Source organism: Rhipicephalus sanguineus, chromosome 11 (genome assembly GCF_013339695.2).
Source record: "Rhipicephalus sanguineus isolate Rsan-2018 chromosome 11, BIME_Rsan_1.4, whole genome shotgun sequence".
Classification (NCBI taxonomy): Eukaryota; Metazoa; Arthropoda; class Arachnida; order Ixodida; family Ixodidae; genus Rhipicephalus; species Rhipicephalus sanguineus.
This window is the reverse complement of record NC_051186.1, coordinates 40,575,436-40,603,339: the sequence shown is the minus strand read 5'-3', so window position 1 is coordinate 40,603,339 and position 27,904 is coordinate 40,575,436. Positions and strand designations below refer to the sequence as shown.

The window sequence follows — 27,904 nt, the reverse complement described above, 5'->3', positions numbered from 1 at the left end:
AATATCATGAATTCTGTGTAAGGAGATTGATTGATTGATTGATTGATTGATTGATTGATTGATTGATTGATTGATTGATTGATTGATTGATTGATTGATTGATTGATTGATTGATTGATTGATTGATTGATTGATTGATTGATTGATTGATTGATCGCACCTTCGGGGTCGAGTAATCGCGGGATGCCCAGCTCCCGGTCGGCGAGTGAGAATGCCCTCTCCAGGCGGTTCCGAGCGTCCATCTTCTTTGCAGAGTCCAGGTCCACAAGCGATGGCTTGATGCAGTGCACAATGGCCAGGAAGGCCAGGCCGTCCCGCCAGCTTGGTCCAAAGTCATTAACTTGGACACCAAATCGCCTAGACAATGACAATGCAGAAAGCATTCTCAACATCAGCTCCTGGCAACAAGGACTACAGGTACAAAGTATACATGTTCCCAAAGCTAAAGAAACTCCATGCTTCTTGAATGTATAGTGCTCGCATCAAAGCATTAATAACTGCATCATGCCACTATGAATCTGGCCACTAAACGTGATTTTGGCTCCAATGTAAGTGTATGAGCCAACATTATGCCAGTATGACACCAAATGAAGATATTGGAAACAAAAGTATGTGTATCACTTAGAATGATGCATTTCATTCTATGAACACTTCACAAAGATGACACTACCCAAGCATGAGGTTCGGGAAATACTTATACATATTAATTCCAAGCCTGGTGTATCACTGACATCACTGTGGCGTCATAATAAAGAGCAGAGTCTGCCGACGTCACGCAGCGATGAGTCTGATATGATGGTGTCATTCATAAAAATATAATAAATGGAAGCAGCACGTACATTTCTTCTGTCAGCAATCTTGTGATCATGATAACGATCTTGCGTATCATGATTTCATGACACATCCACCTTATGGGTCACCGAAAGCAAAACAGGGTTTTAGAGGAGAGTAATAGTATAAAAAGTTATTTATGGTGCTTGGACAATTCCTAGTGTCTCTTTTAGTACTTTGAGCACCCGCACTTTTATTTACCGCAAGAGAATGACAAGTCATAAACGTGACGTCAGTATACTCCTGCAACCATTAGCGAGCACTTCAACATTCTGTAATTCGGTTTCGTGACAACTTGTTCTACCGCAGAAGCAGCATTTTCCCGAGTGCAAAGATGGAAGCCTAGAGTCAAAGATGACATCGCAAAACAGGAACAGCTAGCAGGACATGACAATAATTTGCAAGCAACCGTTGCTGCCATCACAACAGTTACGTGCAACAGCATGTAAGGAAGAAAAAAATTTTGACATACGAACAGAATCACATGTGAAAGGAAACGAACGACACCATGTAAAATGTAAGTATCTGTCGTGTCTTACTGGCTGATACTGTTCTTGACCCAGTGCAGCAGTGCCTTGCGGGCTCCGCCCTTCCATCGCTCCGCGGCGGTTGGCCTCCTCGGAGAAACGGGTTGAGCAGCAAGCTGCTCCTGGAGCGTGGTTGACTCCAGGGAGCTGTCATCGAGCGAGGCTGGAGAGCCAGCGAGGAGACGTGTGTGCTCCTCAATCTGTATGGGAATGGACAAGTCAAGAGCGAACACACAACAGATCTTACAGTCAGTAATCAAGTAAAAGATCCGATAGAATCATGAGGTTTGACCCACCGAAACAACGCACAGACTATAAGAGATGCTGACCTAGAGGGGGTACTGGATTAATTTTCACCAGCTTAAGGTTCTTCAACGTGCACTTTAATTGAAGTACACATGAGCACCTTTGGATTCTAGTCTTGTCAGAATGTACCCAAAAACACCGGAATCAAACCCGAGACCTTGGGTTTAGCAGCAGGATGCCGCAACAACTGAGGCAATGAGGCGGGTAGTCTGTAGACAATGTACTACCATCCTGCCAGCTATAAGCTTCATGCCAACTATATAACTTAAGTATTCCCTAATAACTTCCACCAGAAACTGTCAGGAGTTTAAAATATCCATCTTTCATTTGCAAATTGACTCTTTTAAATACGGCTCTTCATGCCCGAAACATAGAACTATGGAACTGAACACCCTGCAACATCCGGTTGCCCGTACAAAAATTTTGTTAGTGTCCTAGAATACTTTCTTTTTCCTATATTGCATGCTTATTTGCAGCTACATGTCTATTTCCTAAGACAATATTTCTTCGCTTACTTGCCTTTGTCTAGATGTAGCTTGATGTGGATTGTTTTCGAGCATGTTTATTTGCTTTGGCGGTTTACTTGTTCTATGTACTCACTATAGCACTTTCCTTGCTTGACTAGATGTGTATAAATAACTAAGTAAAGAAACATATAACTTTGTAATTATGTTTGTTACATGCTGATCAAGAACAGGCATTAGCAGTGTAATTTCTTGACATGTGAATCAATGAAAAAAGACTATTTCTTTTGTATCATTACATATAACCAACCAAGAATACAAGCTCTCAGCATCTTTAGCAAAAGAGCCTTGCAGCATGAAATAAGTACACAAGTCGGCCACTCACCTGGAAGTGTAAGATAATGGTCCATATGAGACCAAGAACAATGGCAGGTTTTCCGTCCACAACATCTGTGGCGTTTATGTTGACAAGCTTGATCTGAAGCAAAGCAAATGTGAACGTCCAATGAACATCTCTCCCATGGAGAATGATTCAGCACATGTATGCTAAACTGGAACATCGGATTTAAGCCATCACCAAGGTTTCTCAACGTACTCAGCACTGACACGTGACCTAACAAATAAAACCAAGCAGAGGCATCAATTTCGGGGGGGGGGGGTGTACCACTGATCCCCCCCCCCCACACACACACACTTCCTGAACCTCTCTAGGAAAAAAGGGGGGTTTACCCTCACCACCAGCCCCTTTGCATTTTGGAAACCTTAGCATACCCACTTATTGACAGGATTTATTCTAGAGATGTAGTATACAGCTAGAAGCCTTGCATAGATAAACTTCAAGTTCTAATCAAAATAATAAATCATTTTGTGTGTCTCCCTCAATGCAAAGGTACTTCAGTCCCCTCCCACCCCCCTTAGGAAAATTGGGAAAGTGTTGCATCTCCCCAAAAATCATGCAACTACATGCCAATACATGTATATATGCATATAAGCCACCGTGTTTCCTAAAATTCATTCCTCAAAGCCTGGTTAAATGTAAATGACTGGTCGGGATGATTAGTTATCCAGTTCCAAGCTTGTGGAACCGCTTGTCAAAAATATAGATTGTAAACATTTGTTTCGTAGCTTTCTAAAGTCGTTCTTTTTATTTGACGTATACTTAACTCAGGACATTCAACTGCTCATTGAATTTAGTCTGAGCTTTTGTTTATTTGGAAGGTTGCCTTGCAGAACAAAACACGTAACGCAAGTGTAATCCAAGTAAGGTAGAAGCTCAGGGGAAGGTGGAATCTTGAAATGATGAAAAGCCCTTGGAACACGGGGCGTCACTGGAGCCAATGTCTCAACAAGTGAACTTGTCTTCAAGGCAGTTGCAGCCTTGAAGGAGACAAGTCTGCCTGTTGAAACGCTGGCTCCAGCGACACGTGTTCCAAGTAATGCAAGTATGTTATGTTTACATATGTAGTGAAATAAAGGATTGCGAAAAGAAAGGATTGCGAGCAAGGCTCTCTTGCGGGAGCCAAGACGTCTTTAAAGTATTGTCTTTTACCTCGGTCGGCCTTGTTCTTTTATTTCACTATATTTGTCTCCACCCAGATGGGAGTTTGTCACAATCTTGACTACATGTTTACATATGTAGCTTGTAACTTGATCAATGAACTCCAGCATGTGACATATGGTGTAAACTGTAGACCCACAGATGGTAAAGTGAGGTCGGTGGCCTGAGTGTAACACCACTTTTTGGATGACAGTGTCACGTTGATTAGGGGGGTGCAATCCAGGACTACTCCAAAGGGGTGTAATTCAACAGCTCTGTGGGTGAATGTTTTAAAAAGTACACCCAACATTTGCACCATCCAACTGGTGTCCTTGCAGGATATAATGCATATATTCTTTTATGGTGAGTGTAGTATGTATTAGTAGCATGAAGCAGATAATAGTTATGGTGTAGTTATGTATTATTGTAATTATTGTTGTAAGCATTGCAATTATTGCGATAGAGAAGTACTCATAATATGTAGCATGTCGTTGTCACTTTCTTTTTGGGTAGTATGTACGTATTGGTTCATTTTTGTACCCCCTCTCCTGCTTACAGCCTTCTTAGGCTAGCAGTACTTTACAAATAGATAAATATCCCCCAGCCCCACCGCAGGGTAGCAAACCAGTCTCTCACATGATCTGGTCTACTGCCCTACTTTGTTTTCCTTTCGCTTCTCCAAGCTCTCTTTCTCTTTTATTATGATTTTTAATATCCGAAAAACAACACAAAAAATAAATAAACGTGGCGTGAACGAAAGGATGACACAATGCCGTGCTGGCACAAGCACTAGATAGAATATTGTGCGGGTACCACATAAGACCCCCCACAAGTTCCAAAGACAATATTGACGGAATCGAGAATCTAAATCTGGCACCCATTCATTCATTCATTCTTTTTTTTATTTTTCCCGCCATTGTAAGGCGACACGGCGGGTGGGACCCACTAATCCGGGATTCGAGAAACCCACGCACCCGTCTGTGCTCCAAAAACCGCAGGACCGTGTTGACGTTGCTGAGGAAATGAGGCCTCCGCAGAATGCGAGCGCGTTCCCTCGGCTGTAAAGAGAGAAATGATTGGATGAGTGTAAATAAACGACGACGACACACAGCAATTCGGTTATAGTCGCGTTATAACACTCGTCAGCGTACACTAGCTTGTCCTACAAACACTTCGAAGGAGTCGACGTCGACAACAGCTAAAGTCGTGGAGCTGGTTAGAGTGGTGCGTGTTGCGCGAATTTGTCCACTTGCAAAAGGGTTCTTAGGTGGGCTAGTTGGTTCATGAACATTGTGGCAGAACAGCACAAAAGCGGGACAGTGAACACACAAGGCACAGCGCTGTGTGCTGTGTGTTCACTGCCCTGTTTTTGCGCTGTTCTGCCGTAATAACTGTCCAGTTGCCTTCGAACACTTTTTTTTTTGACAACATCGCCACGGCCGCCTAATTTTGGTTCGCCGTGTCGTTTAAAATAAGCGATCGCGAACACCCATTGCTTCTGAGAGCTGTCATACTGCAGCGGGCGATAATCGTAGATAATCGTTTTATAAGCTCAGTGCGATGACCACACCCGTTGCTTCTGAAAGCTGTCACATTGCAGCGGGCGGATGACCTTCTCATATCCGTTTTTTGTAACGCACGGGGTTACAGTTTCACGATTACATCAAGAGGCTCGGTCTTACCCACGGTGGCCTTACCTAATGCTCATGACGTGCGAAGAACGGCATAAATTTACATAGAAACGACTGTAACATCTCCATTCTCCACGCGCGATCATCGCGCCTCGGTTTGTTTACTAACAAGCGTCACACGTTGGGGCCCCGTCGATTGGTGTTTACGGGTCACGTGAGTAAACCCGACAGGCTCCACGAGCGAGCGCGCCAACTTCGAATGTGTGGTCAGCCGACATGAAGAAACAAAATTACAGCGTTTAATTCCCAGGCTCCTTTGCAGATTATGACAATGGTTCACGGCATTTATCGTTAGTTTCCTCAACGTACTTCCTAAGCCTTTAACGAAACCACTTGAGCGTACTTTCTTTCTTTTTTTTTTTTCGCAGAGATGGCAATTATTATATGCTCACCAACACTTGTCCTGAAAGGCATTCTAGTAAGGCTAAAAGTTTCGTGCCGTCTCGTAAGTCTTCGATGACGTCGTCTACTCGTAAAGGTGGCGTCCTCTGAAATAAAAAAACAGCAACAGACCGGCGCATCAAATGAAGGCCAACGCAAACAAATGCCATGTAATCGCTGACACCGAAACACGCCTGATCCAAACACGCACTTTTGAGTGGAGATCTTATTAGGGCTGCCTAACTGGCGAGAAACGCTGGTACTGTCTTATGGAAGGAAGCAACTTTATTGAGAGGTCCTGCATGCTTTAGAGACCCGGGCTCAGGTTCGCTTTCAAATTGCCTTTTGAAAATAAAGAAGTGGGGAACGATTTGGGCTAAGCGCGAGAAACGAAAAGGAAGTTGTAGGTCGGATGCGAAGTAAAGACGTTTTCAAGAGTTACGGCCACGGGTCCTCGTTTATTATATTACCGTGGATAATGTCAAACTATGCGTGATTAGAGAATTGTGCAACGTCGGCGTTTTCAACCTATCAGAGAGGCCGTAAGCGACCTCTCAACCAATCAGAGCTGAGAAGATGGCGAGCACCACAATATGACTCGAAATTCGACAACGTCGCCGACCGGCTCCCGTTCTGGGACGTGCGTGACTTGCCTGATTTGCATTGCAGTGTAGACAAGTTGTGTCCTGAGCTCCTGTTACAGATATTATAACAGGAGCTCAGGAGCCCGTTATCAACAAGACCAACCAGACATCATCATCCTGAATATTTAACTCCATATCACACAAGAACTAACACCTTCAAGTTTTCTTTTTTTCCTCGCACTATTAACGAATGGAACACACTGCCATTATCATTGATTGATTCAGGTGAGTCGATTGACCTGATTGATTACTGATATTCTAACACTGAAATTGAAATGTAAGCACTTATTTGTATATTTTTCGCCTTTTTGAATTCTGTGTTTTGTATTGCAAATTACCCCTCCTGCCTGGGCCCATGTGGGCCTGCAGTATGTTGTAAATAAATAAATAAATAAATAAATAAATAAATAAATAAATAAATAAAATATTCTGGTTTGTTTGCCCTACACACACCCCTAAGTGCCGTCTGTGATCTCTAATTATTCTTTCTCACCGGATTGTCTTGTCTTAATCAACATATTTTATGTCCCGCATTTGGCACACATAACGTTACTCGAGAGAAAAATGTGGCTACGAGAATAATTCAGTCACGACGACCGGACAAACAGTTTTGTGGTCTGTTTGGGGGGTGAGCCCGAAGGAACAACAGTGCAAACCTAGGCGTGCACAGGGTTCTCGATTGGGGGGGGGGGGGGGGCGTAGTTTTACCGCAATGCCTCCCCCCCCCTCCTCTCTCTTCCCAAAACCTTTCCCACTGAGTCTCTTACGATCACCAAGCAATGCATAGAGCAGGTTTTAGGGGTGGGGGCTGCTGCCCCCTTCCCCGCCCTCTTCTCGATCCCACGCCTACAAGCGTTACAATTGTAAAAGCCGCCTCGCTAGACTCACCTGTGAGAGGAAGTTGTTTATCCAGTTCATAAACACTTTCTTCTGCACTCGCTCTTGTTCATCTGAAGAAAGAGAGAAAAGACGCAGAATTGTGAGCCTTAATTATCCAATATAGTTGCAATCACAGTCTCTATACGTCAATCATTCAATCGAATACTCACTACATGTACATGAATTTGTCAAGACCACGTGGACAGTGTGTGTGTTCTTCAGCTCAAAAAGATTTCGTGCATGTTCGCGACGGCTTGAGGGAAAATAAAACTGAGAAATGAATAATCAGACCCCGTTGGAGAAGTTGACGCGGTTAAATGTCGATGCTTTAATGATGCGCACGGAATTTAATGAAAAAGAAATCCTATGAGAGTGCAGACGTGCCCTTTTACACTAAACGTTAAATCCTATTTGCGTCTTTTCGTCGCTACAGCGCTGTACGAAGCGTGCCACCAAAGCTGGAACCAATATTTAAAGTGAATTAAATTTTGTGGTTTCTGCGCCCAAACCACAATATGACTGTGACGCATGTCCTAGTGGGATGACTCCAGGGAAGTTTTGACCACCTGGTTTTGTCAACGTGCACCTATATCTAAGAACGCGAGCATCTTTGCATGAACAAAATGGCCCACTATTCATCAAAGCATTAAAGTATGTGCGCCTGGTAAAATAGTGAAGCTCGATAATTATCAAAGTTGCTGAGACATCGGGCTGCATTCAGAAATCTCTGAGGACGTTTAGGGTTTTCCAATCGGATGATGATGTTCTTGGTGCAAGCTAAACTTTTCTTTTTATTTAGCTTCACACGTGTAGTCACTACAAAGACTGTCATCCAAGTTACAGTTAAACAAACGAAAGAAAGCATTTACACTAATTTCGCGGCAGGCCCTGTCATATGGGTCGAAAAGGTGTTCTGCCCTTGGGAACACATCTCAAACCATGGGTGTCGGTAGGATTTGGTCTTGGGGGTGCAAACCCGTGTTGCATCGCGGCTGGGGGAGGGGGATGCGCTGATGTAGCTTTGGTGGGGGCAAGTGCTGGTGCGGCTTGAGGGGGGCAGGTCCCCCTTTTGCACCCCCCTGCCGACACCCATGTCTCAAACGAAGCACCTATTTGGGTTTTGGAAAGTATTCAGAAATCTTGCCTTTAGGCTTTTGGCTGACGCTATTCTCGTTATGCTCTGAAGATTTCCTTGTATACTTTAGTCACACATGTACTCACTACGAAGAGTGACATTTTCGTAGGCCACAAACTAATAGAAGAAATCATTCATGATTAAGCTTCCAGATGGATCCAAGTGGATCCAGTTACTTCCAGTACAACTGGCCACGGTACCAGTTGGTTCCCAGCATGGCTTGTAACTGGAACCAGTTACTTCTATTGATGGAGCCAGTTAGGCTTCAAATGTGACGAGCTGGTTTCCAGTTGGAACCAGTTGATTCAGAGCTAAAGCCAGTGCAGCTAAAACCGCGATTCCCAGTTACCAGGGGCGTAGCCAAGGGGGGGGGGGTTGGGGGGGTTCAAACCCCCCCCGAAATTTTTCAGTTTTGCTTGCGTATATATAGACGCACACATACAAACGCACGCACGAACATACATAAAGTATGGTTGAACGCCCCCCCCCCGAAAAAAATTTCTGGCTACGCCCCTGCCAGTTACACATTCTCACCTGGGATATACAATTCAGTTACGCGACTACTTTTGATCCGTTCGTCGAAAGCGTGTTCTGTCCTTGAGAAGATGTCTTACACGAAGCAGCGGGGTTGCCGTCTGCCCTTGAGCAGCAGACGACGGTGTCGTCTGCTCTCTCCCCCACGGGAGCAAATATCGCTCTTTTAGCGTGACACCTCGTGCACAGAAATAACTCCCCACAAAGGAGAGTCAGCACGTGACGACGGCTGACAAAGCGCGGAGGAGTCAATGCTCCCCCCAGCACCTGTATATTAAGGCTGGCAGCTAGAAATGCCCCCCCCCCCCTTTCTCACATCCCCCCACCCACGCAAGGAACCCGACTGTAGCAGAATATTTAGCTTGCAGACGACATGACACGACAGGGGAGGGGAGGAAAGGGGAGGAAGAGAGCGCACCCTTGCGGCTATCTTTAAAAAGGTTGAGTGTTGGGCTAGTTGGTGCAGCATGATCCAAAGGTTTCACAGCGCATGCAATGAGGACGAGCTGTGCATGGGTGTCTCTTTTTTGCTCGTCCTCGTTGCATGCGCTGTGAAACCTTTGGATCATCTTTAAAACTTTACAGCGACAGACAGAAGAAAGCAAAAGACCCCCTCCCCCTTTCCCGTCCCCACGCACACATATACACAAGGCATCCATGTTTAGTAGACTACTTAGCTAGCAGACGACGTGGCACGACAGGAAGAAGGGTAGGGAGAGAGTGCACTCTTGCGGTCATCTTTAAAACTTTACAGCAGCAGACAGAAGGAAGCGAAAGGCGAGAGCGTTGTTCATCAGCCCGACAAGACCTTTTCGAAAAGCAGGTGCACGCGACGACCCTCTCCATCAACACAGCCCTCCCTCTGCTCCTCTCCGGCACGAATAGGTCGCGGAGTTTGAGCTCGGAGAGGGAGGACGCAGGGTGCGTGTCCGTTGCAAAAAACCGAAAGAAAGAAAAAAAAAAAGGGAGAGAGGACCACGCCCAAACCGCCGTGGCGCCCGGAAGAATAACTTTTTTTTATTGTTTCTTCCCTCCTTCTCACCCGCGGTCGGGTGCTCGTCCGAACCGCGGTGTCGTGACCCTCTACGTACCGCTCAGATCTTTCTGAATTCTGCACAGCTCTCGTACTAAGCGCGATGCCAAATAGTTGTGTGCAGTGCCAGTCAACCCCTGCAGCACATCTTTGTAGTATACACGTGGTGCTGTGAATACATTTGTTCACGATTCGCAAAATCAAGTCGTAAAAGTCATATGCATTCGTGTGGTGAGCCGCTGTTCAGTGTCATATGGTGCAGCTGTCTGGCACTTTCTTGCGACTGCGTAGTTTTATTAATGACGTTACATGATACTAGAGCGACAGACGTCAACTATGCTTTCATCTGCATTGTGTGAATGGAGCCTTCTTGCGATTGTTCTTACGATTGTTCTTACGCGATTGTTCTTTTCCTTTCAGTCATTTTGCGGATCAACTGCTCGATCTGTACCAGAATACTTTAATACCTATCAAAGACCCTGCCTCTATTTTACTGCCCTCTTAAAAGTTATTGTACATCTCCCAATTCGAGCAGATTCAGTTTGGTTGAGCACATGCAATCACAAGAAGTACAGGAATACTCCTTCAAATTAAAGCTTGGGATCATCCAGTTACTCAGCAATGTAATATTTTCTTTAGCTCCTTTTGCAGAGCGAGTATGCTTTACGAAAGGTACTGTGTACGAGAGACATTTGGCAATATTCCAAGAAGAGAGTCAAATATGGGCGCAAGCAGATAAATGGGGCTTTTTTTTTTATTACTTCCTTTGCATAGCATGCCACACTTTATTGCGAGTAACCGAGAACCCTCATGAGGGGAGTAAAAGGCAGAGTCGAGCAGTTACTCTGCAAAAGGAGTTTTTTTAGAATCCCCTCTGTTTTTCGAGCTGCGAAGCGGTGTTTCGGATCTTTGTTAACGAAAAGGCGAAGCAGCAGCTTGCACCTGTGCTCTGCTTCCGCAAGCACTGCACAGAACTGCACACACGGATAGAGACTGAGGCGTTTCATGTTTGCCCGTCGCGTCCCAAGCCGGAAGGGCGAAAGGGAGTTTCTGAAATTGCATATACAAGTAGATTAGCGTACGCCAAAAGCGTAGCTCCGAATACATTCTTTTGTACTTTTTTTGCGATCTTTTACGTACACCAAGCTGTCCCCTCACTTTGAATCCGTTTATATTTATTTATTTATTTACCCTAAAGCCTCGGTGGCATTACAGGGGGGGGGGGGGAGCAGTGGTAGACTTATAATTAATAAGAACAGTCAAGTGCAATAAATTACAGAAAAATTTTAAAAAAACGTACATAAAACTACTGTAAAGGCAAATTTTGCTAACTAAAAAGAAAGAATAACGAGAAAGCACAGGCATTTAAAAGCCCAGTCCTAAAGCTAGGGCCTTTCCATGTGCCATTTTGTATGTTAGTACCAATCTGCCTGAGAAAACGAGTCAATAATGAAAAGCTGTAGTACATTCAGCGTACACGCTCACTGTCCTAGTACATTACTCTAGAGCACATCATCATAAAGCCCGACCTCCAAGATCGGGTGATACACACCACGCTCGCCGTAGGAATCTCGGAGGTCTCGCACAGAGACGAATGTAGCCGACGTCAGGCGCATGCCTTCTGCTCTCACTGCACGGAACTTGAAGCATAATCGAGACGGCAGATTGCAGTACTCCATCTTTGTTCATCGCTGCTACGTGCGCACGCGAAGAGCCTCTTCGCGCACCCATATTGCTTCACTTCTTTCCTCGAGCAGACGACAAGATCCTTCGAGCAGACGACAAAGGGGGTGACCGCAACTTCTGTTTTGTTTTTCCGACAGCAGACGACAAGGCGACGCACCCACCCCCCACTGCTGCCCTCTTTATGTTATACATCCATCATTTATTAGCGGACTCCATTATGCAACCGCCGCCGTTCCTCTCTTCCCGTTTCCCTCTCTCGATAGCCTTTGCGAGGAAGAATGCCGTGATCTCGTGACCCGCGAGCATTCTCTTACCTTTTTACTTTCTTTTCTTTCGGAGATTTATGCTCCAGTATTCGTTTCTTTCTTTCCTAACTTTCTATTTGAGAGTGAGCAATCAGAAAGTGGTTCGCGTGCGCGAGGTTATTCACTTATGCGCCGTCCTTATCTCACTGCTGCTACAGTGCCCGAAGAAAGAAAGAAACAAAAGATGGAGAGAATTAAAGGAAAGGTACTCGCTCCCTAACCACGTGACTAATGCCGCGTAGAGCGCCGTTTAGCCGTCGGGCGTACAGCTAGGCAACTTCTAGTTTTAGTTCCTGGTTCGGTAATAACTGAAAGCGTTATTTTCGTGTTTTCATCGGGGCCTCTCTTATCTACCGCAGACGATCACTCAATGCTGAAAGGGGGACCGCGCAAGTTTTTGTCCACCCCGCTCTGCGATGGCTTAGTGACAATGTGGCCTCTGAGATATGCAGAGATATGCAGAGGCGAACCCCGAGTATGCGCCGTGGTAATTTCGGAGGCCATACAGAACAGGCGTATACGGGATACGAAAAATTACACAGATGGCATATGAAAGAACGAAAGAAGGGGAGTCGATCAAGGGCTCGTTTTCTTTGTTAGACACAACCTCAAACATGAAACCAGAAGACAATGAAGCCAAGAAGAGTATGCATACTATTTTGGCAAATAATGCTCCCATGGGAGCATTATTTGTAGACTAATAACTGTACTGTAGTAGTTATTACATAAATGTAAAGACCTTCAAGTGGATGGAAAGACACCTTGCCGGCGGTAGATAACGCGTTCGATGCTTCACCAATTGAGCTACGGCGGTGGTGGTCCTCCCGTCCACTTTATCCGGCATATTTGTGTGTGTAATCCTGGGAATGTTAGCCAGCGCCGCTCGCAGCCATGACGGCGAGTGTGTAACACTCTTCTTTGCCGGCTGGCGTCACGTAGCACGCGATCTTTTTACCTGAAGGTATCAATACTGCCAGAACGAGACCTTAGATTAAGGGTCCGATCGTTCTCTTTGTTATATATACACAACCTAATGAAACTAAATAATATAAAATAATACGATACACGCTCAGTCACAAGCGGGAATTTCATCACAAAATGTATACAAACGTCGTGTTTCATCACAAAGGTGTGCCTTTTGTGGTGAAAGACTAATGAAACACGATTGAAGATGCGAAAGAGCTTCCCGTCTATGCCGATTCCAAAAGGACGCGTTTTTTTTTTCTTTCAGTGCACACTCATTGGTATACAACCGCCAAGGCCAGGAACTGAACCCTTGACCTATATTCGGCCGGGTATAAAGACATACCTTGCCCTTTAAATATTTTCGCCCGCTTTCACTGCAAACTCTCATTGCTTCCTTGAATACAACAAAGCATTCTGTTTGTTCAGCGCGAAGTACAAGGCGTGACTTTTGTAGTACAACTTCGTCGTGGCCACTACTACAAACGCGCGCCAGCTTATAAAGACTCTCTTTGACGCAAATTGCTATGTCCATTTCCGTTAAAGAGCGGCTACAACCTCCCACTAGCTCCTCCTCGCTAACTTGTTTCTTTGACTTGCGATACCTCGAAGCGGCTGGCCGAGGTACGGACCAATCACTTGGCTGCCTCAGGCGATAAAGTAACGTATAATTAACTCCCCAAGGAAGTTACCAGAGTTAAATCGCTCAGACGAGACGCGGCGGCAAAGGCTCGCAAGAAGAGTCCTGTAAGTATTGACAGCGTAATGTATGCACCACGATTCTTTGTTAAAACTATGCACGGGCTACTCATTGACGACGTGGGCGTGGTGAAGTCAGACCATGACGTCACCACGACCATACATGCCACATTGGAGAGGATCGCTAAAAAAAAATGGAGGAAAAGGAAAAACCACTGGGTCCCTTTAGAATAACGCTTAGGAGATCACAGGCGAAAGCCTGTACATGATCTGCTGGGCAGTCTTAATTCAAGTGATTCACTCTTGAATCAGTACTGATTCACTACAGTGTACGTTGATTCCCACGTATGCCACTTGAATAATTTTTGATTCCCACTTAATGAACTCTTAATTCCTTTTAATGTACGTTGACTCAATCTTGATTCAACCTTAATTAACTCTTAATTCCTTTTAATGTACGTTTACTCAATCTTAATTCACACTTAATTAACTCTTGATTCATTTTAATGTACGTTGATTCACTCTCAATTCATTTTAATGTACGAAACTTTATATTCACTTTCAATTCACTTCAATATGTACTCCTAATCATTCGGCATCATTACAACACGAAAAGCGAGAGACAGAGAGAGAGAAAGAGTGAGAGAGAGAGACTATGTTAACACTACAGGCTGCTGGAACGTTGTTTGACAAGAGCGCAGCTCGTGCTGATTATGAATATAATTAATACGAGCGCCATACATTACGGAAGACAGGTGACCAGCATGGAAACAAGGCAGGGAGAGAAATTACCGTAGCCGCAATTAATAAGCTATAGGATCCTTGAACTAAATACCGCGATAGCCATCTACTACATGCAATGCCAGCTTGCACAGGTGCCCGAGAGAAGGAAGACAAAAGATAAGCATTCCCGAATGGAGGCAATGACGTCATCTAGACGTCATCAATGCTTTCCGTGGATCACTCCTTCCGAGAATTGCTGCCCAGTTTCTATATATATGTATATGCTGTCTCGACAGTTTTTAGTTAATTAAATTCCCTTTTTCTACGTGCCAAAACCACCATACGATTATGATACATGCCGTAATGGGTGACTCCGAGTTAAATTCAACCACCCGGGTGTCCCAATTTAACGTACGCCTAAATATAAGTAGGCTTTTTTACATTTCGCGCGCCTTCGAATATGCGTCCTCTGTGACATGTAGGGAAGCAAACCCGCATCCTCGAGTTCCTGGTCATCATGCGATGCTCTGGAAATCACCAAGCACATCCACATTTCCGGATAGTGCAGTGATGGCCACTTTAACCAATCGGAAGAGAGGCCGTAACAACGCTCCGGACCAATCGGAACTGACGATACGGCGAATTAGATAAAATGGCGGAGTTGAATGTCCGAAAGTACAGTGTACTAGTACCAGAAGAAGCATGTGAGCTCCCAGGGGTGCTATTCTGGGTAGTGTCGAATTCCGCCATGCTGTCAAATCGCCATCTTGTGAGCTCTGACTAGCCCTGATGTACGACTTCTCTGATTGGCTTAAAATCCGCCATTACAGAATTTTGACATTATGGCGGAATTTGACCGTGTTCAGGGGCGCTATTTTGGACATTGTGAAATTCCGCCATTGGTCAACTCTGATTAGCTCAAGGGGCTGCTGCGGCCTCTCTGATTGGCTTGAAATGCCGCCATTACAAAATGTGACAATATGGAGGAATTGGGCATTGTCCAGAATAGCAGCTCAGAATGGCAAACACCAGCTTTCACCGCAGTACACGTCGTTTGATGGGCGCTGGACATGTACAACTATAGTCGGTTACAAAAACCTCATTGGTTACAACCAAAGACTAAATGTTAAGCGCCGCCCACAGCCTTCGCTGTCCCACCCGGAAGAAAATTTGCATAGATGCCACATCAAATTGCATTGGCGCGTTCCCGTGACGTCAAACACCCTACGCGTATTTCAGATAGGCGATTTTTCCATACAGAAACGCGCGCGTTGCTGGTTTTTGGTAAAAAAATCTTGAACTTGCTGGCGAATTTCAGCAAAGATTCCGACATAAGCCTAGTGTCTTAAGCAGGGACGACGGACTTTTAATGAATAATATGCGTAGTATTTACAATTGCAACGAGAAAGTACTTTGGCTACAACGGAAACCACCTCGCACAACTCTCTTGCGCAGATGAATGGCAGGCTCGGAACTGTTCCGGAGGCGTAGCTTAGGTTGTAACCGACCGTATGTATACACCGCAGCAAGGGCGCCGAGCTAACGACAAATTGGTATACTCTGTTCATCGAAGGACGTCACGTAGCTTCCCCATGCGGAAAAACACAGCAACAGCAAAAGCTGATCGTCTGGACACGTCTTCTGCAACAAGCACGGATGCGTGACGAGCAGACGACCGTCAGACGATTCAGACGAGATAACGGCTCGCGCACGAGCACGTGTAAAGAAAGAATGGAATTAAACAAAAGCAACGAATACATTTTTTCCCCATAGCAGGCATGCGTCTGCGCACCTGCTGCTTCCTGCTGTAGCGTGTGTCGTTCTGCAGTTACAGCACCGCGCATTTCATTAACAAAACGCGCAGCCGCATTTGCGATAAATGCGTAGCACGTCGACTCGTGCAATGCCAAGGTCGTCTGCTATTCTACTTCTGCTCGACAACCTATATTAATTAACGCAGCGTTCCGCGACACTGCAAGGACAGACGACAGAACGTGCGTATTCATATACACTGGCGCGTCGTCTGCTGCGGACCGGCGTTGCATCAGATTGCGTAATTTCCTTTACCGCATAATACGATTCTCGGCTCTTACGTGCATGCCTGTATATGGGAGCCCACTATAAGCCGCGTGCCTGAATTTAATGATGGATTCATTTCAGTTCCCCGGAGTCGCCTTTGTACGCAGTACAGTTCATATAATATATATTACAGGCCCTCACACTGTGTGTATGGCGCCGAATAGGCGCCATAGTTATGTCAGACAGGTGTACGTGTGGTGACATAAACACAGCGGGTGGTAAAATAAAAAGAAAGCAAGATCTTCAGGCGACACGCTGTGTTGCCTTCGCGACCATCTGTAGTGAACGTGTGAAGAGCTACGAGCGTGCGTTCCTGAAATTTAATGAACAGGACACATAATGATTGCGGCCTTATAGTGAGTAATCCGGTCAATTCCCAGAGCTTTTTTTTTTCTGTTTTAAATACCTGTGAAGTTCCGGAATGATTAAACTAGCGTGTCGCGTAGCATGCCGTCTTTATGTATATATAAGATCAGCACTTGTACCAAGAACAAGATTGCACTGCTCTTTTCACGACCGACATATTGCGGAACGGGAAGCATCTTGCTGCATTTTAATGATGGATTAAGTTGCGGCGCTTTCGATTATTACGAGTAATTCCCAGCGCCATCTTTCCTGTTTCTACTTTCTCAGCGACACCTGTATTACGAGCTCGAATGCGTCCGGAGTCGTGAGGAAGGCATCGCGTCTCGTGCGTTTAGTATGACAGATGACTTTCGTGCGCTTTTGAGCATATACAACTATGCCAGGGCACCTTCGTTCGCTCCTTTCTTTTGTCTTCTTTTTATTATTTTTTACAGCCATATTTTTTGTAGCCTTGGATATATGGGTGCAACTGTCTGTCGTAACATGTTGAACTAGTTTTATGATTCATTTACTCATTTATTTTTAAACAACCGTTCCAGTTCCACAAAGCAGCAACCTAGACTTTGAGCTGAGCGAAGTACAGCTTTACGTTTTGGAATAGTAAACCTACGGGGTGTTTTTTTTTCTTTTTGGACAATACAGAATGTTTAATAAAAAATGCTATGACAGTCAGGTTACTGTCGTCTTCGCAAGAACTCTACGTCAGGGCGGAAATCTTTTGCCGCCACTGCGGCGCTTGAGCTTGCACACATGCGAAATAGTTTGTTTGCGCCTTTTTAGAGTTTAAGAAACAAACACATAAGCAACACTCATAGAACGCAAAGAAACGATCGACTTGTATATTTTAAACGGCGTACCCTTTTTTCCAGACAAAATTACTGCCGCGACGCGCCTTCATTCAAATTTCGTCACTTCCTCGTCACTGCAGGTTCTGCGCTGACGTAACAGAGCCGCCGTGTTTCCCGCACGCCGGGCGCGGTCCCTTTGGATATCGTCATTAAAATTCGGTGATGAATATCTCGAGTGCGTGGAACTTCTGCGATTTCTAAAAAAAAATGATGTTTATGCCGTAAATTACGACGGCCTACCACTTTCCCATACAAACAACTGCTCCTAGTAGAAAACTCACAGTTAACCTAAGGCGATTTGAAAGTCAAAGCCATCTTCTTTTTCTTCTTAGTCGATGTATTGATCCTGCACCGCTACCCTCCGAAAGTTTTCTGCACCTAACGCAGTTTTCCACTGCCTCTAGGAGTGGAGGCACCCCGCCTGACTTTGCTCTGCCTCAGTGATCGGTCCACCTTTGACCAAGCTACGATGTCATCTGATGACGTCATCACGTGAAGATGCGTCACGTGACGTCGCTATGACGTCGTAATGACGTCATGAATCTTGGCGATCTGTGACGCCATGATGACGTCATATGGTAACGTCATCACGTGATGCTGATTTTTCGCATCACTCGTGTTGACGCCGCCGACGCGGAACGCTGGTCAATTTTCGCGATTTATGAGGCATCTAAGGGCACGTAGCACGTCGGCAGGATAACCGGTGGTCATTAAGGGTAACTGACTGGATTCCAAGAGATGGCAAACGCGTGAGGGGGAGACAGAAAATTAGGTGGGTAGATGAGATTAAGAAGTTTGTAGGTATAACGTGGCAGCAGAAAGCACAGGACCGGGTTGATTGGCGGAACATGGGAGAGGCCTTTGCCCTGCAGTGGGCGTAGACAGGCTGATGATGATGATGATGATAAGGCTTTCACCTTAATAATTAGTAGATTAGCTAACGAGTTCTTGTTAATTAGCCAGAGTCTTTCAGTGCTGTGGTGTGGTTCAGATGAATTCACATTCTCGGTGTTTAGTCCAGTGGGCAAGACACTGGGTTTCGAATTGTGAGTCTATAGGTTCGAGTTTGTTACATTGTTTACATTTAATTCTATGTGGCTATTCGTCTTACGTGACAGAGGGACAGATGGACACTCTGTTTCCTTGCTGAGTTGGCACAGAAATGCTTACGCATTAAGAAACATATACTCGCCGCCACCGGATACCACCAAAACTGCCGGCCCATTCTGCACAATAAAGCTTATTTCTTTTTCACCTTAGTCGTCACCCGCCACGGTGGTCTAGTGGTTATGGTGTTCGACTGCTGACCCGAAAGTCGCGGGATCGAATCCCGGCCGCGGCGGCCGCATTTTCGGTGGAGGCGAAGATACTTGAGGCCCGTCTACTTAAATTTATGTGCACGTTAACGAACCCCAGGTCGTCTAAATTTCCGGAGCCCTCCACTACGACGTCCGTCATAATCATATCGTGGTTTTGGGACGTGAGGCCCCAACAATATATATATATATATATATATATATATATATATATATATATATCCAATTAGTGGTCCTTTATTTCCGTTTTCGCTGCTAATCTACAATGTTACTACTTAGGGTTTATTAAAGAAAAAAAAAAAAAGAAGGAAGAGTGCATGCATTCGCTGAGCCACGCTTCTTATCTTCTTATGTGGACAAAAAGACGGCGATACGAGGTGCTAATTCGCGAATCTCGTCGACGCCCTCGTTTTTTCCAGCCAGGCAACAAAAGAAAGAAAGAAAGAAAGAAAGAAAGAAAGAAAGAAAGAAGTATCATACAGACTTCGCGTGCGAGTCCCTAGGAAACCGGAATGTCACCAACGCTTCGACCTTGGATCGCATGGTGCGCGTCTCGCAGCGAAGAATTTATTCTCGAAAGGCTGTTGTTTCGTAACCGCTCAGCAATCGCGGATACGACAAATATTAAAAAGAAACGCCAACGTTGAGGGAACGTGAGCGGAGAACGTTAGAACGACATTTTACTGGACACAGCAGCAAACAGCTGTACTCGTAGGTCACGTCGCCCCATTAATTAATCGCCTTCCTTTCTTCGAGGAGGGACTTGTATCTCTTTTTTGGAGATGCGTCACCTTCTTTTTGTATGAAAAGAAGTGTATGCGGCGGCGTGGCGTGCATTTGGAAAATCAATGGCGGCGGTCTCTTTGTCAGCTGTCCTTCGGAAAGGAATCGCTGAGGATGTGCACGGAGATTCAAACTGCACCCCAACGAGAACTTGCACCAAGTGGCCAAGTTGCAACGAATAATAAGTAGGTTGTACAAGATGTCACCTTAACGATGCAATTTGAAAGAAGACCTTTCCCATATCTCACATATGGGTCATTTCTGATGGGGGTTTTGGCGCCAGGATTCCGAGAACATTATTGATACCTATCTCCGATATCAGCAAAATCTGGATGCCGATTTTGAAATATAGAGTTATGTTTCACGGTTATGTATCAACACATGGTGGCCACAGGGGGTGCCTCACGAAAAAATGCTTTAGACCAGTCATGCCTGTGTAGCTCATGGATATAATTATTAAGAAAAGAAAAAAAGACCAAGACAGTCATGTGCGGGCCGCGAGGCGATAGCAAGAAGTCCGCGGGACGCGTGTTTGAGAACCATATACTGTATGCCTTTGTATACTTTGATCTACCGTTATAATTGGTTATCCAAGCTTACCTATCCTTATACCTTATTTATGCAAGCTTCTATCTCTATCTTTATCACACTCTGTGTAATTCTAATTCTCCGTGTCTATCGCAAGCCATCGTCATAATGGGAGTTAAGGATGCCACGTTAGTATTTTTGTACCACACGTCGCTTTTTCAAGGCCCGCGTGATGCTGCAGCTGATGATGATTATCTTTTAGGCTGGCGTTTTTGTTGATGCTGTGGCTGATGCTGACGACGATGTTTCGCCTCATATGCGCTGTCGACGCCACAGGACGGTCACACTCCACGCCTCATGAGACATATAAGCAGGGGCTTTGCCATTTCGAAAAGGGGGGGGGGGGTTCAACCCTCCACCCCCTTCGAAATGTTTCGATTTCGCATGTGTATATATACATGCACACATACAAACGCACGCACGGACATACAAAAAGGATGGTTGAAAGACAGAATGGGCGTGCAACTGCATGGAAAAGCAGCGTAACAGACGAATCATCCCTCTTATATGGACCAATTGAGAGCTTATTTACTCATGACGTCACGTGTTAACAACTGCCGCTGCTCTTGCTGCCGTGATAGTGTTGAGCGAAAGTGCAAGTTCAGTTCGCGAACTTTAAGCGCAACTAAACTTAGAGAACCAGGGAAACATCGCTGTTTCATTCGACGGATCGTGGATGACGCGTGGCCACTTGTTGCATATTGGCGTCGGTACAGTCATTGCATCACGAATTGCGTTGAAAAGACGGAAATGCCAGGAGATGATAACGCTCTCGTTTGTGTGTGTGTGTGTGTGTGTGTGTGTGTGTGTGTGTGTGTGTGTGTGTGTGTGTGTGTGTGTTTTGAGAGGTTGTTAAGGCACCCTTAAAGGGAAAACACTCCCGCGCTAATGCCGTTCGTGTGTAAATCTTGCTGTAGCTCTAAATCCTTCGCTTAATGCAGCTCCACTACCGCAGCGGTGGCTACATGGTTGAGCGTTCGCTTCCAATGCGGGAGGTACAGGGTTCGATTCCCAGTGCCTACCGGGAGCCCGCCGATTTTTTCCTAACGGGTAGAGGAGTACATCGACCTGGCGCTCGGTTGTTTCAGGGTACTCGAAAGGTGGCCCCACAAGGTTCTGTAAAGGCCCCTGGGCGCGCACCTTAACCCACCACAGCCTTGGTGAAATAGTCGAGCATCCGCCGCTGCTGTGGGAGGCAAAGAATTGCTGCCGCCGGGTACCTATCGGTAAAATAGGGACAATCGCATTTCCGGTCTGGTGCTTGGCAGAACGAAGTGCATAGTCGCTTGGGAGGGCACCCACCCTGTGGGAAATTGGCGGCATGGGACCGCCAGACCTAAAAATATGGTCATCCTCTTTTTTTTTTTTTTTCCATGGCGCTTGGCCACCACCTCGGCAATCGTACGCTTGCCGAGGTGGTGGCTCCCTGTTCTTGGTTATTTAATCGTTATTTCTGTAGTTTATATTATGATCATGATGATAACTTTCGGTATAAAAAGTCGTCGCCACCATCCCCGATTTAACTTATTTGTAGAAAACCATCATCGTTATTATTATCATTGCATTAGTTTATTTTGCACTGATTTTGAGCATTGTTAGCCTTGTTTTACGCCTGTATTGACCCCTGCGTCACCAAGCGACAGTGGACAGACGACAAGCCGGGCCACTAAAGTGCTAGGCACTTAAAAGGCTGAGAATAGTCTAACGCCGTATATAGTACCGAGGAGGCATCATTGTGTTGCCACAACTCAGGCCCTGACACATACCCCTGTCCGTGGGACGAGGCGTTGGTTCGCCCTTATCAGGTCACCCCTACCGTCGCGCTTTGGTCGATTTGACCTTACTATGACCTCTAGGCTACTTGTTAGCGATCAGAAACTTTCGTTTCCTAGCGATATAGTCGCCCATATCTTGTGCTAACGGTAGCTTCGCGGTCCAGAACCGCGCGGCGCGCAGTGCAACCCTATAGAACTTCCAGCAACTCCCCTGGTGTCAACCTGGGAGCCTCCTTGCACCGGCGGTGAGTCAAACCTTCTGGACGAAGTTCTGATATCATGCAGGATATGCCACGAACCCCACTTCAGAGCTTCGCCTCACCGTCTCCCAGTACGTAGCAAGTATTCTGTACGCTTGCCTATGTCACTGGTCAGTGAAGGAGGGATAGGGCGACCAATTATACCTTCAAGAATCGATTATGGGTGGTTCATTTCGCATGAGCTTGCGAGAGAAGCTCCCTGCCTTTCAAAAGGGACCCAGCAACACTTCTTCAGCGTGGTCAGAAAACGCTGCCGATCGGTAGTCGAGGCTCCTGAGACGCGAGCCAAACATGATGGCGCAGCACGTGGCCTGGAGCTTACAATTAATTCTCAAAGCAATCTAGGAATCATTCCTTCTTTCTACAAATGATGCCACATACCCAAACGATCGCGCCTTATACCCAAATTCACGGCCATTGGCTGATTTGAGCGTCGTGAGCTGCATAGTTATTGTGGCCGCCGAAAGAGGCCGCCATGTGCCCGTGCGCGCGCTCGTGATCACACTGAAAGTAAGCCACTCGTTCGAAGGAAAAAAAATTCACTTACGATTACGATGCTGCCTAATGCGAATTCTGAGCGCAGCTTCGTGTTGGGGCAAGGCCAACTGTGTTTGAAGTCTTGGCTTTCCGCAAGGAATCGACTACGCCATAAATCATAATTTCTGTGAAGTAAAACAGCACCCACTGCGCCATTATTCGTCTTTCTGCGGATAAGCGAGGTACCCGCTACACATATGTGCACATTGTTGATGCTGCACGTGGCTGATGACGGCGAAGAATTATGGCTGAGCACTTTGCAGTGGGTGGGAAGCATTAAACCACACACTCGTTGCGCAATTAGCATTGTGTGATGACTGGTTGTTATTTTAATCTTCTGCCGCGCAATATTATATAGGTTAACGCGATTTCTTGCCCGACATGACGCCTGTATAAGGTCTTTTTGCAAACGAGTTACAAGCACCAGCGTGACTCTGTGGTAAAGTACTCGACTGCCACACAGAGGGCTAGGGTTCGAATTACATTCGATCCTGGCTATGTTTTCTCATTTCATTTTTTTTCCGCATGTCTATCGGTTACGATAGACATGAAACGGCTATAACGGCAACGGCGACGGCGACGCCGCTCAACGCAGGAACGGGCGCCTAAGGGCTGCGCTCTAAAAGAAAAAATTGGCCGCGTATCTGCGTGCTTCGCTGCAAATGTCGTGTAAAGACGATAGAAGAGGCGCTGTGTGAGATATGGACGCCATCTGGCAATACGTCGGGAAACATGAGTGCTGTGTTGCGTGCTGGTAGTCCCGGCGCAGCAGCAGGCGAAGACCGGCGGTGACCAACGCGACCGGCGGGGACGCCAGCCAGCCCGAAAACGCGGTTTGGCGCGAAGCGCTGAAGCAGAGAAACGTCCGCACTCAACGAGTACTCTCCACACACTCTTTTATTTACACGTCGCCTGGGTAAAACAGGAACGCCAGAGCGGCGCCCACAGCCGGCAGCCTGAAGGCCGCCCACAACGCTGCTTTTTCATTTTTTAAATATTTTTTTTTCACCTTTTTGGCCTTCTCAAAACTAAAGTTTTTCAACACCAACCCATGGCATTCGTACAGTGCAATACAGAACAGAAACCGAAACACAACAATGAGCTCGTGCGAAGGGCAAGGAGGAAGGCAAATTTCAGCGCAGTCGCATTTTCAGCTTTGTTGAAACAGCGCTCACTAGACGACGACGAAGTAAAAGAAGGCACAGGACAGGCAGCGCCTGTACTGGGCCTTCTTTTACTTCGTCGTCGTCTAGTGAGCGCTGTTTCAATAAAGATGAACGCATACCAACTCGCTCAAGCTTCCATTCTTATGCATTTTCAGCGCAGCTTAAGAAACTAGGGTCCTTAAAATTACGTATGTATGCATTTTCTATTAAAGGAACACGCCACCTAATACTTACCTAGTGATGTTGCACCTCAGATATGTATGATATTTACTTTTTGATCGACAACGTTCACAAGTATGAACAGCCGTACCAGTTCAAGACGGCTGGCCCTTGGGCAAGTGGTTCAACTTTGGCCGAGTGGCTGAATCGAGGGACGTGCCGACAAACAGAAAGACAGACAGACAGAAAGACAGACCAAAATTTCTGCGTTTAAGTTCCCCAAGAAAGACTATCGTCTTTAAAAGTGATCAAGGTCATGACGTGCGCGTGACGTAACTTCTTTGTTCTTTCCCCCGTGTCATCCCTCCCTGCTTAGCTTCCAGCGCACTCGTCGGGAAGAGAGAAGAGAGAAAGTAGTCACAGCGTGCGACAAATCTCTGTAACTCTGCTCGTACTTGACAGATTCTAGAAATTTTTGCGGTGGTCGATTCCTGAGGCAATAAGCTCCTTCGATGAAGCCATTCGATGGTTACTTAGAAAATTATTGCAGGGCCCTTTTAACAACGGAGCGTTTCTAGGTCGACCCTTCGCCGTCCGGCGTCACGCAGGAGCAGAGCCAGTACACGTGACTAGGAGAGGAGCGTATCAGTGAAGCTGCGCCAAGAAGGTCACATGACCAGCTCGCCGGGGAAGGAGCGGACCAAACAGAGAGCACACCGGGGGAGGGTAATTCAAGCTCCTGAAAAATAATTAATGTAGCGCCATTCATGTCAGTGTACAGGCATATCCTCTCTCGTGCTCTCGGTTATCTTAGAACCCCCCTCCCTCCTCCTATTTATCTTCCTATTACCTTTCATTTTTTTTACCTTTTCCCACAACGCAGGGTTTGCTGCCTTCCAGCAGCGTAGCCAGAAATGTTTCGCTGGGGGGGGGGGGGGTTCAACTACACCTTAAACATGTTCGTGTGTGCCTGTGTATGTGTGCGTGTATATATACACATGCAAAACTGAAAAATCTCGGGGGGGGGGGTACTCCCCCCTCCTCCCCCGGCTACGCCACTGCTGCCTTCCTGTCTTTCCCGCTCTCCTCCGTCCTCCTTCGAATAAAAGAAACAAGGACCCTGTAGAATGTCAACAGCTGCGCAAGCGTCCTTCCATCCTCCTCGAGGGCTTCATCTGTCGGCCCAACCAAGCGACAGGTCGCCGAAGAAGACTGCGCGCCCACACGAGTGACTGACACCGCGAGCGACAAGGATGTTTGGGCTGTAGAGGCACCCCGCTGACTGTGCGCGCCTCGCGAGCCGTTTCTGAACTGCTTTCTCAGCTCGCGCTCGACAGAGGCACACTGAGGCAGCACGTTACAAGTCAGTCGCGCACGTCACAAAAGGTAAAGTACAACGCACCCGCGAAGCACGGGACAGGCGAAACACGAAGGACGAGCACAAAACACAAGCACACCACGCGTATGCAAGACGCCTCTATGTGTAGGGTAGCAAACCGGATCTGTGTTCTGGTTAATCTCTCTATTCCATATGTTCTGGGAGTGTCAAGACAGTCCCAATATATCGGCCAAACATAATCCTACATTAGTCGAGTAGGAGGCGTCCCTGTCCAGCTCTGTCCCCGGGCAGCAACAAGCCCTGATCGACCGAGTCCGGACGGCGTCAAGAGCCAATGGTCTTCCGGACTAGGAGGTCAAACCACTATACTCAACTTGTTAGAAATAAATGTTTTATTCTCTCTCTATCTTACTTTTTCTTTCACATATCTATCTATCTATCTATCTATCTATCTATCTATCTATCTATCTATCTATCTATCTATCTATCTATCTATCTATCTATCTATCTATCTATCTATCTATCTATCTATCTATCTATCTATCTATCTATCTATCTATCTATCTATCTATCTATCTATCTATCTATCTATCTATCTATCTATCTATCTATCTATCTAATCTGATATGATCATATAAGAATATCGGATAAGTGAACTTACGTAACATACCACTTTTTTTCTTTACACAGAAATGAACACAATGACACCAAGGTACGTGCGCACATCGTAAGCAAGTGCACAAACAGGAAACGTACTGTTTAATATATCCAAACATTATCTTATAGCTCTCACGCGTAACACAAGAATCCAAAACACACTCCGCGAGAACTGTAGGAGACGGGGCTAGGCTCTGACAACACACACGCGCGCGCACACACACACACGCAGATGCACTCACTCACTCACTCACTCACTCACTCACTCACTCACTCACTCACTCACTCACTCACTCACTCACTCACTCACTCACTCACTCACTCACTCACTCACTCACTCACTCACTCACTCACTCACTCACTCACTCACTCACTCACTCACTCACTCACTCACTCACTCACTCACTCACTCACTCACTCACTCACATGCCCGCACGAGGGCACAACACATGACCACACAGATTAATGCCAAACAAGCCCGTACTAGAATATCAAGATAAACAGAACACAACACAACACCCCACGACAAACAAAAGCGCACAAAAGAAAATTCAAGCACCCAAACACACACACGTTCACATTCACCACCTTACAGACACAAGAGAGAGAACGTGTGAGCGAGGCCGCGCGTGGTGTCAAAACACCCTGCAGCGCGTCACAACATCCCTCCTCTGCACACACACAAGCTCCAAGGGTTGAGACACCGCGGTGTGGCGGCGGGCATGTTTCGGAGGGCTGTGCCTAGTGTTGCGCTATAATCGGCATCGCCCGACGCCGGGATGGCACGCGACAAGGGCATCCGGTGGATGCCTGCCTGCAAAGACACCGCGCTCATTCGCCCGCCCACCATGCGGTTGCATCTCGAAGCGTGCAACATCGTCCTGTTACTATATGCGCTAACCATAAACTTTTGTCTTAGCGAGAGGCTCCGAACAAAGACCGACGTCCAAGTGAGGCAGGGGTCGCGGGTAAAGCAGATCCACCCCGCCTAATGCGCAGAAGAAATTACTGCACGAAAAAAGAAATAATAAAAGACAGATTGAAAGAGAGAGAGAGAGAGAACGCTGGAGTAGACGCTGCTATTTCAAAGCTTCCCTGGAAGCGTTCCAATATATGTTTGGGGTCTTAGGGTCTGCGTGCCTTCATTTAGCTATAGTAAGTACGTCTTGTTCTTTTTTGTTTGTCTGTTTGTTTGTTTATTTGTTTTGTTCACCTTTCGCGCTACCTGAGCTGATTGCATCAAACTGAGCGCCGGAAAGGCGGCATGCATACCGCAGCAACTCGAACGTCATGTCATATTTTTTCTAGTTTGTTTCTTTCCTCCGCTCTCAACTCCCCCCACCCATGCGATGTCCGTGTTTAGAAACACAGCAGGTGTGTTTCGTTACCTTTTAACGCTTCCACAACAACAAGCATTTCCCCGGTAATTAAAGAAAAAAAAGAAGGCACACTGCTCCAGCGATGGTCAGGAGTAATGGAGTACTGCTTGACAGATCCAACTCCCGATCAATTTAGTGACTGAATCAATTGGGATAGATTTTGTAGATGCGATAGCTCGCACGCGCCCCCGCAAAAGCGATTTCGAAGGCGTCTGTACACTTGTCGCGGAAGCCTTTAAGTCTGGCTTCCTCGCATAAAGAATCCTCGTGAGGTGAAGCCCGCTTCTGCAGTTATCACGCTACTTCTTGTGCGT

General features: G+C 46.2%; 1 protein-coding gene across 2 annotated transcripts in view; it reads right to left on the bottom strand.

Annotated features, from left to right (window-relative positions):
* The window catches only part of LOC119374972 (muscle-specific protein 300 kDa), a 118,768-nt gene that overhangs the window by 23,856 nt on the left and 67,008 nt on the right, over positions 1-27,904 (bottom strand). For both annotated transcript variants that reach the window (XM_049410994.1, XM_049410995.1), the window contains exons 2-7: positions 7,270-7,331; positions 5,749-5,844; positions 4,640-4,723; positions 2,514-2,606; positions 1,371-1,558; positions 161-357 (exon numbers count right to left, since the gene is read on the bottom strand). In XM_049410994.1, the coding sequence (XP_049266951.1) occupies positions 161-357; positions 1,371-1,558; positions 2,514-2,606; positions 4,640-4,723; positions 5,749-5,844; positions 7,270-7,331 (720 nt within the window). The remainder of the gene's footprint in view (positions 1-160; positions 358-1,370; positions 1,559-2,513; positions 2,607-4,639; positions 4,724-5,748; positions 5,845-7,269; positions 7,332-27,904) is intronic.